Here is a 13,720-nt window from a genome sequence, read left to right as displayed (position 1 = left end):
TAACTAATTATTTTAAGATTGTTTTCTTGTTTATTTCAGCACACCCGAAGGCTTTGGAGAATTTCACTCTTGAAAACATTCTTTCCCATATTTATTATTTTCGTTGTCATGACTACACAGAGCTACTGGCACAAGTTTATCTACTTTCAGACTTCCTTTCAGAACATGCAAAGGTATGGCTCAAACTACTGAAATATAACTTACCAATGTAACTAATATATCTTAGGAAGTGTCTGGTTAAGCCAATTCAGAAAACTTATTTATTCCTTGCCCTATAATTTATTTATGTTTACATTTATTTAGCTTGTATATATTAATACTATGCCCAAAGTAAGAAATTGAAATAATATAAAAAGAGGTTCCACCTCTAGTAATGGTGGAATAGCTCCTATCAAACAAACTGTATAGAGTGGTATAAAATGGAAAATAACATTTCCCTTCTGCTATTGCTTCCTAGTACCTCTCCCTAAAGTTGACCACTATTAATAGTTTCTTGTGTGTCTTCTCAAAAATATTTTTATACATATTATAATATCTAGTTCCCCATTTTTAACATTTGTTGATGGGATTATACTGTATTATTGTTCTGCACCTTCCATTTTGGCTTAGTGTTTTGCATATCTTTCTGTATCATTACATGCAGATAGACCTTATTCTTTTTTCAGCTGCATATTTCATTTTAAGAAGGTACCTTTTTGCTGTTGGTGGGAAAGTAAAATGGTATGATTGTAGAAAACAGTATGTCAGTTCCTCAAAAAATTGAAAATAGAACTACCATATAATACAGCAATTTTACTTCTGGGTATATAGCCAACAGAATTGAAAGCAGGGTCTTGAAGAGATATTTATACATTTGTACATTTATGTTCACAGCAGGATTATTTACAGTAGCTAGAACATGGAAGTAACACAAGTGTCCATTGATGGATGACTAGATAAGCAAAATGTGCTACATACATACATACTTACAATGGAATATTATTCAGTCTTAAAAAGGAAAGAAAATCTGACACATGCTACAACATGGATGAATCTTGAGGACTCTATGCTAAGTGTAATAAGCTATATATGCTTTTATGAGGTATTAGGAGTAGTCAAAGTCATAGAGACAGAAAGTAAAACAGTGGTTGCCAGGGCCCAGGGAGAAGAGAAGAATGGGAGTTATTGTTTAGTGGGTATAGAGTTTTAGTTTTAAAAGATGAAAAGAGTTCTAGAGATGTACAACATTATAAATATATTTAATACCACTAAACTGTACACATAAAATGATTAAGAGGGTAAACTTTTCTGTTATATGTATTTTACCATAATTAAAAAGGTTGAGGGGGGGGGGCCCTAGCCGGTTTGGTTCGGTGGATAGAGCATTGGCCTGCGGACTAAAGGGTCCCAGGTTCGATTCCAGCCAAGGGCACATGCCCGGGTTGTGGGCTCGATTCACCCCCAGTAAGGGACGTGTAGGAGGCAGCCTATCAATGATTCTCTCTCATCATTGATGTTTCTATCTCTCCATCTTTCTCCCTTCCTCTCTGAAATCAATAAAAAAATATATATTTAAAAAAATGGTTCGGGGGGAGTAGGTACCTTAATTTCTTAAACCAGTTCTTTGTTGGTGGACTTTTAGTGCTATTACTAACAATGTTTTGGGGATAATCCTTACACATATCTCTTGGGGTACATTTGTGAGTATGTTTATGGGATAAATGCTAAGATTAGAATTGCAATGTTAAAGGTTATATGTAATTTTAAAAGGCTTTTAAATAGATTTTTAGAGAGAGGGGGAGGGAGGTAAAGGGAGAGGGAGAAAGAAACATAGATGTGAGAGGAAAACATTGATCTGCTGCCCTCCTGCACGCTCCCTACTGGAGATCAAGCCCGCAACCCAGGTGGGCATGTTCCCCAACCAGGAACCGAACCAGCAACTTTATGATACACCAGATGATGCCCAAACAACTGAGCACACTGGCCAGGGCCCCATTTGGTAACGTTTTACTTTTGGCTTTTATGAGTTTAATGACAAGCCCTGTTTTATCCTCATTCTGTAATTCATTGGCTTTCTACCTTCAGTATACTCTCTTGAGAAACCAAGGAAATTCAACAGACCATCTCTAAGAACTTCCATCCTAAACTTGGTAAAGCTGTCAGTGTGAATAGTTACCACTTAGCAGAAGGTCCACATCTCTGTAATTTAGCCACTTTCAGTAAAATCTGGACTGTGGAGAGGAAAAACAAATTTCCATTCTTTTTGTTCATTGGAGGTTAGGCTATACAGCTCCTCTGGCATGAGCAGGTAGGTCCTTGGATGCCCTTGGTATTTAGGGCTCCCTGCAAATATCCTGGTGTCAAAACCTATAATTATATGGAGTTTTCCTGTGGAATATTTTTTTGTTGATTTGAACTAATGATCATACCTAGTTAATTCATTAGTTTTCTAATAGAAGAATATGTCCTCAATTTTTGTGTAGTTCACAATGTAATGGGTACAGACAGAACATATTTTTAAGATCAATATGATTTTGACATTTTCCCCATTACTTTATTAAAATTTTAGACAATCAGCAAGACAAATCAAGCTCTGACCTGTAGCTGATTTATTTGCTGATTTCTTTTTTTTTTCTTTTTACAAAAAAAAATATTTTATTGATTTTTTACAGAGAGGAAGAGAGAGGGATAGAGAGCTAGAAACATCGATGAGAGAGAAACATCGATCAGCTGCCTCTTGCACTCCTCCTCCTGGGGATGTGCCAGCAACCAAGGTACATGCCCCCGACCGGAACTGAACCTGGGACCCTTGAGTCCGCAGGCCGACGCTCTATCCACTGAGCCAAACTGGTTTCGGCTATTTGCTGATTTCTATGTAGAAAATCCTCCTATGGTGGCTGATTTCAAGCTTACCGAACGTGGAATAGAGAAGAAACACTGTATTGTAGCACATCACTATGTAGTAGTTCCGCTATAAAGATAAAATAGGTGCAAATGATCTAAAGAGCATAGATTATAGTAAAATATAAAAAATTAGGAAGAAGTGATTTTTCAGTATTTATTATCCGTATTTTATTTTATCCAAATACTTATATGACTTACTTACTCATAAAATTTATATCGTTTTATTTATTTAAAAATATATATTTTATTGAATTTTTACAGAGAGGAAGGGAGAGGGATAGAGAGCCAGAAACATCGATGAGAGAGAAACCTCGATCAGCTGCCTCCTGCACAACCCCCACTGGGGCTGTGCCCGCAACCAAGGTACATGCCCTTGACCGGAATCGAACCCAGGACCTTTCAGTCCACAGGCCGACGCTCTATCCATTGAGCCAAACCGGCTTCGGCTATAGTTTTATTTTTAATGGCTGATTTGCATAATTTCTGAAAATTTAGCTGGGCTTAATAGCCTATAGGATTTGGCTTTAGCTCACCATTGTACCTTCCTGATATAATTTCCTATCATTCCCTCTCACTACATTTTTTTTTTTCTGACCCTTAAACATGCCAAACTTGTTTGTGTCTTTGGTCCTTTGCCCTTTTGACTCCTTATACATAGATTGTCTTTCCCTCCAAGAGGTTCTTACCCAGGACTCAGTTCTATTGCCTGACTTCTCATTGATGCTTTCCCTCACATTTAAGTTAGCCTCCCTCTACCCCAAGAGCTACTTGTTCTTCGTCATTTTATCCAGTTTTGGTGTCTTCATAACTCCTATCATTATCAGAAATTGTTTTATTCAGTATGTGTTTGTATGTTAATTGTCTCTTACTCCACTAGTACATAAGCTGCAAGAGAACTTATTCTCCAGTGCCTGTAACAGTGACTAGCATATAGGTGTCAATAAATATTTGCTGGATGAATAAATGAATACTCTGAATAAAAGCTATGAAAATGGCTTGTACATTGCTTCACAAAACCCTCTTCTTTAGCCTAATTCTTATTAGATAGAAAAAATACCTTATAGTTTTTTCATTTGTTTACTCTAACTTCACTGTAGGTGCCATTATTTGGATTATATTAGAACTGAAACTGTCATGAAAATGTTTATCATCTGTAAGTAAACTTTCTTGATTATAATTTAAAACAGAATTGCCTCATGCTGAATTCTGTATTATAACAGATTCTGTAGTGATTAGTTGCCCTATAGTATGTTTAAAATTAAGGGGGAAAAGTATACCATTAAGTTTTTGAAGAAGGTGTGATAATTTAATATTTGAAGAGTTTTAACATAAAAGGAATCCTGAAGGTAAAAACTAATGTAATTAACTGAGAAATTTGTTTAACTAAGACTTCAAAAGTACTTTTTGTAAATAAAATATCACTGTAAAACACAATGTGTAGTGGCAACTGATAAGAAAATTGTAAGTGCTTCTTTTTCTTTTTGCTGAATTACTTTTTTAAGTGCATAAATTATCAAACCAGAGTACATTTTAACTTCTGGTAATTAATATAAAAGCATTGGATAAATTACCCTAGCCAGGTGGCCCAGTTGGTTGGAATGGCATCCTATACACAAAAAAGGTTGCTGGTTCAATTCCCAGTCAGGGCACATACGTAGGTTTTGGGTTCCATCCTGGTCAGGGCGCCTGCAGGAGGCAACCTATCGATGTTTCTTTCTCTCTCTCTCTCTCTCTCTCTCTCTCTCTCTCTCTCTCTCTCCCCCGCCCCCTCTCGCTCCCCCTCTCCCTCTCCCTCTTTCCTCTCCCCTCTCCCTTCCTCTCTCTAAAATCAATAAACATATCCTAGGATGAGGATTTAAAAAAAAAATAAAGGGAATTGGCCTAACTGGTGTGTCTCAGTGGTTGAATATCAACCTGAACCAGGAGGTAAGTCACAGTTCAATTCCCAGTCAGGGCACATGGTTGGGTTGAAGGGCTTGATCCTCAGTAGGTGGCCAATCGATGATTGTCTCTCATCATTGATGTTTCTATCTCTCTCTCTCCCTTCCTCTCTGAAAACAAACATTTTTTTAAAAAGCATTGGATGCCCTAGCTGGTTTGGTTGGCTTGTGGATCGAAGGGTCGTGGATTCGATTTTGGTCAAAGGCATGTACCTCTGTTGCAGGCTCCTCCCCAGCTCTGGCCCTGACCCTGGTCAGGGCGCGTGCAGGGGGCAACCAATCGATGTGTCTCTCTCACATGGATATTTCTCTCTGTCTTTCCCTCTCTCTTCCACTCTCTCTAAAATCAATGGGAAAATATCCTTGGGTGAAGATTAAAAAAAATAAAAAAGCATTGGATGAATAGATATATCCGAAATAAAGCCTTTTTAAAGTTGGGAATAGAACGCTGGATTTTAAGGTTTTTTTATGCAATGGGCTGTGCTTTTTTTAATATCAGTTTTATTTTTTTTAAAATTTATTTTATTTTTTTATCAGTTTTGTTTTTAATACCAAACCTAATATCATTATTTCTTCTATATTTAGGTTCGATTAGTGATAGTGGATGGTATTGCTTTTCCTTTTCGTCATGACTTTGATGACTTATCCCTTCGAACTCGATTACTAAATGGCCTAGCCCAGCAAATGATCAGCCTTGCAAATAATCACAGATTAGCTGTAAGTATAATTAGTTAAGAGAATTCTATAATAGTTAAGAAGATTGTATCAAATATTAATGCCTACAAATAGCAGAATAGAATTTCTCAGGTCAGTAAAAAAGGACATAATAATGTACACATACTTTTAAATGTAGTTTTGTTTTGGCTTAGCTATTATAAAAAATTAATTCCAGTCATAAGTGTTGTTTATCGATTTTCCTGGAAAAGAATAAGCATAAGTAAGATGCCATATTTTAAAAATGGACTTTGGTAATTGCAGTGTTTTCTTTGTCTAAATATACTTGATGTGTTTTAGGTAAGCTCTTCCAACATTCCCACTTTTCTTTTGAGTCTTTGATTATTACATAACGTATAATCATAGACTCAGATGGATAGGAAAATGACATTGTAAAGAGCCAAGATGTTTGGAGGTGGAGGTAACTCTTAGATTTGAAATGTGAGGAGAAAGGTAAAGATAAGTTCAAAAGTGAAGAGATAAAAAGGAGTGAGTTAAAAACTTTTTTTTAAATTGTGTTTGCCAGCACTTCCCATTCTGCAATGCTATTCCACCACTGACACAAATATACACACTTATATGTGAGGGAGATGAGAGGTCAAACTGCTTAACTTGATTTTCTTGTCTTTAACCTGAGTCCTTAGCACATGCCTGTAATACATCATAAGTAAATAAAGAATTCCTTGATAAAATAATTTCAAAACGTGCATCTTTTCTTTTGAGCTATTAGATTTTTTTTTGCCATATACTGAAAAGCATAGTATTCTGTCTTTGAATTATTTTTTTCTATTAATTTGTACGTAATTTTATGCGTTCTTTTAATATCCATGAAGAGCCCCCACTTGGGGGCACTCAAGACTAATGAGTTGCCATAGTTCCTTAGGTTTTTGTTTGTTTTTAACAAAAATAGCCTATCTTTTCTGATTAAAAAAAGTAATGCAGCCCTGGCTGATGTGGCTCAGTTGGTTGAGTGTTTTCCCATACACCGAGTGGTTGCAGCTGGTTCACTTTCCAGTCAGTGCACATCCTTGGGTTTTGGGCTTGATCATGTAGGAGGCGGCCAATCAAAGTGACCCTCTCACATTGATGTTTCTGTTTCTCTCCCTCTCCCTTTCTTTCTATCTCTCAGATCAATAAAAAAGGACATACTAAAAAATTATAAAAAATATTTAAAAAGTAATGCAAATAACACAAAAAACTATGCAGTATTTAAGTAATATAAACGTTTGCAAACTCACATGAAACAAGATATCCATATATATGATTAAGTGAAAAAATGCAAGTTGTATAATAATATATTTAATGGATCCCACTTTTGAGAAAAATAAAAATTATATATGAGCATTTATATCTATGAAGAAAAATACTGAAAGGACCAAAACATTAACAGTGGTTATTTCTAGAGTTAAGATTTTTGGGGGGTTAAGGGCATACTTTACTCTCTTACTTTATAAATTATTTTTTGCTTGACTTTTAATTTTCTGGTTAGCAGGTAGAGAGGCATGTCTGACCTTTGATAATAAATACATCTTACAATTTTAAGTTATGTGCTTGCTATAAAAAAATTATAAGTCATCAAAATGTAAACAATTATATTATCTATTACTCAGAAATGATTATTGTTGAGTTTGCTGTACATATTTTTCCAAACCTATTCTATGCATACATAAACATGTTTCAAAGTAAGACCACATTATGCATACTATTATGCAAAGCAATATTTTGTTCACTTAATATATTGCAAACATCTTTCCATATATATCCTATATAATAAAAGCCTAATATACTAGGTGTCCAGTCATCCGGTTGTCCGTTCAATCAAAGTGTAATATGCTAATGATATGCTAAGGTTGCTCAACCGCTCACTATGATGTGCACTGGTCACCAGGGGGCAGACAGTCGACTGGTCAACCAGTCGCTATGACATGCACTGACCACTAGGGGGTAGACGCTCTGACTGGTAGGTTAGCTTGCTGTAGGGGTCTGGTCGATTGGGACTGAGCAAGATGGGCCGGACAGGGCCTGGAGCCCCTCTGCGGTCCCTCCCTGGGTGGCCAACCTTCCGCATCCCTCCCTGGCCCTAATGGTGCACCCGAGGGGTCCTTCAGCCTGGCCTGCACCCTCTCGCAATCTGGGACCCCTTGGGGGATGTCGGAGAGCTGGTTTCAGTCTGATCCTGCAGGCCAGGCTGAGGGACCCCACTGGTGCACAAATTCATGCACTGGGCCTCTAGTTACTAGCTAAGTTTACCTTACCTTAGCTACATAGTATTTTGTTGTATGATTATAGAAGTTTTTTTAACCACTTCCCTATTGATTATCTTTAAAGTTGACTCCAGTTTTTCATAATTTAAAACACTGCAATTAACAACTTTACATATACTTCTTTGTCCATTCATCCAGTTATTTCTGAAAGTGTTAAGCCAAAGGGATATCTGTTTTAAACATTTTGTTATATATTATCAAATTTTCCTCAGAAAATGTGTTCCAAAGTATGTTGTCTTCAGCAGTGAATGGGAATTCTTGTTTTTCCACATCTTTACCAACTTTGAGTCTTTTAAATCTTTGCCATGCTGATGTGGAGAGAGTTCTATTACTTTTTTATTTTTTAAATATATTTTTATTGATTTCAGAAAGGAAGAGAGAGGGAGAGAGAGATAGAAACATCAATGATGAGAATCATTGATCGGTTGCTCTTGCACGCCCCACACTAGGGATCAAGCCTGCAACCTGGGCATGTGCCCTGACCAGGAATCGAACCTCTTGGTTCATTGGTCAACACTCAACCACTGAACCATGCCGGCCAGGCAAGAGAATCCTTTTAGAAATGCATTTATTTGATTATTAGCAGAAATGCTTATTTGACAATTTTTTTAAAATATATTTTATTGATTTTTTTTTTTTACAGAGAGGAAAGGAGAGGGATAGAGAGTTAGAAACATCGATGAGAGAGAAACATCAACCAGCTGCCTCCTGCACAACCCCAACTGGGGATGTGCCCGCAACCAAGGTACATGCCCTTGATCGGAATCGAACCTGGGACCCTTCAGTCCGCAGGCAGACGCTCTATCCACTGAGCCAAATCGGTTTCGGCTTATTTGACAATTTTATTAAGATATAATTAACAGCCGAAGCCGGTTTAGCTCAGTGGATGGAGCGTCTGCCTGCGGACTGAAGGGTCCCGGGTTCGATTCCGGTCAAGGGCATGTACCTTGGTTGCAGGCACATCCCCAGTGGGGGGTGTGCAGGAGGCAGCTGATCGATGTTTCTCTCTCATCGATGTTTCTAACTCTCTGTCCCTCTCCCTTCCTCTCTGTGGGAAATCAATAAAATATATTTAAAAAAAAAAGATATAATTAACATACCATAAAATTCACCCTTTTAAAGTGTACAGTTCAGTGGTTTTAGTATATTCAGAGTTTTGCAAGCATCATTACTATCTGATTTTGGAACATTTTCATTATCCCAAAAAGAAATCCCTTACCCATTAGCTGTCACTCCACATTGCAACCTCCCTTTAGCTCCTAACAACCACTAGTGTACTTTTTGTCTCTATGTATTTGTTTTCTCTTGATATTTTCTACTAGAGGCCCAATGCATGAATTTGTGCATGGGTGGGGTCCCTCAGCCTGGCTGGCAATCGAGGCCTATTGGGGGGCTGGCTGGCCAGGGGGAGGAGCCCCGGGAGGTTGGCTGGCTGGCCGGCGAGGGGTGGTGGAGGAGACCGTGAGAGGTGGGGTGGCTGGGGGTAAGGGCTGCAGGAGATTGGCTGTGGGAGCGCACTGATCACCAGGGGGAAGCTCCTGCATTGAGAATCTGCCCCCTGGTGGTCAGTGTGCATCATAGCAACTGGTCAACCAGTCGTTCCAGTCATTTGGTTATAATGGTCGCTTAGGCTTTTATATCCTATACTAGAGGCCCGATGCACAAAATTTGAGCTAGAGTAGGCCTTCCTTCCCCCGGCTGCCAGCACCGGCTTCCCTCTGGCACCCGGGACCTGGGCTTTCCTTGCAGCCCTGGCTTCGTCCGGAAGGTCATCTGGAAGAATGCCTGGTCTAATTAGCATATTATGCTTTTATTATTATAGACTAGTAGCCCGTTTGCACGAAGATTCGTGCAATAGACCTTCATTCACCTGGCTGCCTGCACCAGTTTTCTGCCGGCACCAGGGACCCAGGCCTTGGCTGTGGCCACCGCCTTCTGCCTTTTTCAGGGTCGGGGCTTGGCCCCGGGTGGTGGCGGCACCCAACATCCTTGCTAAGGATCACAGGAGCCGACCCCCGTGGTTTCCTGCTATCGGTGCAGGCTCCCCGCTGGTGCCCAAGGCCCGGAAAGCCTCGGCCCCTGGGACACCCGGGAGCGGCGGGAGGGGCGGGATGGGCACGGCCACGCCCCCCCAGGTGGCCGATCACCCCCCGGGACCCCTGGGAGGGGCGGGAGGGGCCGGCCACGCCCCCCGGGGTGCCGATCGCCCCAGGCACCCCGGGGAATGGCGGCATGGGCCCAGCCATGCCCCCCCGGGGTGCCGATGGGCCCGGCCATGCCCCCCCCGGGGTGCCGATGGGCCCAGCCACGCCCCCCGGGGTGTCGATCGCCCCAGGCACCCTGGGGAGCGGCGGCATGGGCCCGGCCATGCCCCACCGGGGTGCCGATGGGCCCGGCCACGCCCCCCCGGGGTGCCGATCGCCCCAGGCACCCCGGGGAGCGGCGGCATGGGCCCGGCCACGCCCCACGGGGTGCCGATTGCCCCAGGCACCCCTGGGAGTGGTGGCATGGGCCCGGCCACGCCCCCTGGGGTGCCGATGGCCCCAGGCACCCCCAGGAGCGGCGGCATGGTCCCGGCCACGCTCCCTGGGGTGCCGATCGCCCCAGGCACCCCGGGGAGCGGCGGCATGGTCCCGGCCACGCCCCCCGGGGTGCCGATGGCCCCAGGCACCCCCGGGAGCGGCGGCATGGGTCCGGCCACGCCCCCCCCGGGGTGCCGATCGCCCCAGGCACCCCCAGGGAGCGGCTACGCCCCCCCGGGGTGCCGATCGCCCCAGGCACCCCTGGGAGCGGCGGCATGGGCCCGGCCACTGGGCACCGCCATCTTGATCTTCTCAAGGGCGGATATGCCACCCGGAGTCCCGCCCCCAGCCTCCTGCCGGCCCAATCGTGGGCATAGCGGAGGTGCGGTCAATTTGCATGTTTCTCTATTATAAGGTAAGATAATAAAAGGCTAATATGCAAATAGACCGAACGGCAGAACAACTGGTCACTGTGACGTGCACTGTCCACCAGAGGGTGTGCGCGGAACATGGCGGGTATTGGCCGCAGCAGGATGGTGGAACAGGTGAGCGGGGGCGCCAGTCGCTGTCGTCGGGGCGAGCCTCTGGTGATTACTGAAAATTCTTTGCTCCTGTGCACCACGGTCCTGCCAGGCGCTTTCACCTGCTGCCAGTGCCGGCTGCACCTGCACCCGCTGCTGGTGCCAGCACCGATTGCTTGGCGCTGTCAGCAGGTGTGAGTGGCAGCTGCCGGCCCCAATTGCTGCTCAAAGCTTCTGAGGGGAGATAAGGGCGGGCAGCCAACTCTCACACCCGCTGCCAGTGATAGCCCCGCTTGCACCTGCTGCTGGTGCCGGAGCCACTGCTTGCACCCACTGCAGGCGCTGGTCCCACTTGCACCCACTGCCGGTGCCCGGAGCCGGTGCCCGGTGCCGGTCCTGATTGCTTAGCGCCATTAGCCGATGCAAGTGGCAGCTGCCGGCCCTGATCGCCCCTGAGGGCTTCTTTGCCTCTGCCTCTTCCTGAGGGGTGATCGGGGCAGCAGCTGCCACTCACACCCACTGACGGTGCCAGCCCCAATCACTCTGCACCATCAGCAGGTACGAGTGGGGCCGGCTCCGTTAGCATGTGGGAGTGGTGGCAGTGGGAGCAAGGGTGCCAGCAGACGGGACCGGGGGCCATGGCGGAGGGGTCAGGAGGGGGCGCAGAGGATGGGCTGAGACCCGCTCCTGTTCCTACCGCAGCCTCGTGGCCCATAGTTCCTTTCAAGGTGCACAAATTCGTGCACTGGGCCCCTAGTATATAGATAAGTAGAATCATGCAGTATGTGGTCTTATCTGTCTGGCTTCTTTCATTTAGCATAATGTTTTTAAGATTCAATCATGTTGTAGCATGTATCAGTACATTTTATTTATCTTTCCATCCGTTGAAGGACATTTGGGTAGCAGAAGTATTTTTAAAGCAGTGAAGTTAAATTCAAAGTGATTGTTCACTATTTGGAAGACTCATTCTTTTTTATATATATATTTTTATTGATTTCAGAGAGGAAGGGAGAGGGGGAGAGAGAGAGAAACATCAATGATGAGAGAGAATAATTGATTGGCTGTCCCCAACTGGGGATCGCGCCCACAACCCGGGCATGTGCCTTTGGCCAGAATCAAACCTGGGACCCTTCAGTCCGCAGGGTAATGCTCTCTCCATGGAGCTAAACCGGCTAAATAATTTTCATTTGGATCCTGGTAAATCAAGCATTTTTGCAGAAGTAGTGTAATTATTTTATAAAGTAGAGGCCTGGTGCATGAAACTTGTGCACTGCGGGGGGCTGTCCCTCAGTCCAGCCTGCACCCTCTCCAATCTGGGACCCCTCGGGGAATGTCTAACATCCCTCTCAATCCGGGACTGCTGGCTCCCAACCGCTTGCCTGCCTGCCTGCCAGCCTTATCACCCCCTAACCACTCCCCTGCCAGCCTGATCGACGCCTAACTGCTCCCTTGCCAGCCCAATTGCCCCCAACTGCCCTTCCCTGCCAGCCTAATCGCCCCCAACTGCCCTCCCCTGCTGGCCTAGTTGCCCTCAACTGCCCTCCCCTGCTGGCCTGGTCGCCCTCAACTGCCCTCCCCTGCCGGCCCAGTCGCCCCTAACTGCCCTCCTCTGCCGGCCTGGTTACCCCTAACTGCCCTCCCCTGTTGGCCATCTTGTGACCACATGGGGGCAGCCATCTTGTGCAAGGGCGTGATGGCCAATTTGCATATTATCTCTTTATTATATAGGATATTTGCTAGTAGTGCAAATTCTAATTTTGAGATGTTGAAAAGCTGGTAAGCAGTATGTTTATTTATATTTTTCTCAAGATAATTTATTGGATAAACTACTCCCTAAACCTATCTGATTAGAACTTTCTGCAAAGATGAAAATATTCAGTTTAATACAGTACTTGTATGGCTATTGAGCACTGGAAATATGTCTAGTGCTACTGAAGAACTGAATTTCTGGTTTTATAATGTAATTTTAAAAAGCTATTTGTACAAAAAAGTGTTGGTGTAACTAATTACCTCAGTTGCTAGAGCTTAAACACTTGGTAGTATGCATAGTAAAGGGTATTTATATATTATTTAGCATGTTGGGGATGCCAGTGAGTCATATATTTCAGTTAATTACCAATTTCAGTTTCTGCATAGCTTGTTCTAATATTCCTGGCCTGAAACACATGGGGAAGCCACTATGGTACTTAAAGGAAGAAGAACTAGAAGAAAGTCATATCATACAGTTGGTGTCTAACTGAGATCTAGCTGGATCACAGATACCTCCTTTGTAGATAAACAAAAATTTTAGGGTATTACCAAATAGCCTACTCTTTCTCAATTTTTTTAATGAAACATGACTTTTTCAGAGTAGATCCCTTTCTCATTGCTTTTCATACAAGTTCTGTATCAGTTTCAGCTTGCAGTAGTAGCAATCTTATATCTAGGGGGAAGACCTGTATTGGAAGAATATTTAAAATAACCATTTCTGGAGAATTTTGGATAAAAATGTGCCAGATAAATTGACTTTTACTGTACTAAATCAGCCTTAAACACGTTCATTTTCTCTACTTTAAAGCTACTACTTTCATAACATGGGATTTTTTTTCTATAGGCCACTATTTAATCCAAAAGAATTAGCAATACTTTTAGTCTTTAGTGCCATCTGTGACTAAAGTACATCTGTATCTATTATCAGTAGACTAGTGTCACAGCTTGGGGTCATTTGATCTGATTACTGTATTTTCTTTTCCTGCAGTTCTTCTACTTTTACGGTACATTCTTTGACTTTAGGTCTCTTCTCATAATTCTTTGCCTTGGTTTCTTTTTTATTTCTGTAAAATAATAAATCATAATTCTGTATTTGTTTCTTTCCTAAAAATGTAAGCATTGAGTTA

The 13,720-nt window shown here is 43.0% G+C and overlaps 1 protein-coding gene across 8 annotated transcripts in view; it reads left to right on the top strand.

The window, feature by feature from the left end:
* Positions 1 to 13,720, top strand: part of RAD51C (RAD51 paralog C) — a 50,562-nt gene that overhangs the window by 11,366 nt on the left and 25,476 nt on the right. For 7 of the 8 annotated variants that reach the window (XR_013815087.1, XM_079798293.1, XM_079798296.1 and 4 more), the window contains exons 4-5: positions 40 to 173; positions 5,409 to 5,540. Coding sequence is in view for 7 of the 8 variants with exons in the window: in XM_079798293.1 (XP_079654419.1) it covers positions 40 to 173; positions 5,409 to 5,540 (266 nt within the window). In the remaining variant the exon portion in view is untranslated. The remainder of the gene's footprint in view (positions 1 to 39; positions 174 to 5,408; positions 5,541 to 13,720) is intronic. The other variant, XM_079798297.1, reaches the window with a different exon arrangement.

The sequence above is a fragment of the Cnephaeus nilssonii genome, assembly GCF_951640355.1.
Source record: "Cnephaeus nilssonii genome assembly, chromosome: 19".
In the NCBI taxonomy this organism is placed as follows: Eukaryota; Metazoa; Chordata; class Mammalia; order Chiroptera; family Vespertilionidae; genus Cnephaeus; species Cnephaeus nilssonii.
Note: the sequence above shows the minus strand (reverse complement) of the source record. Positions and strands in the feature narration are given on the sequence as shown.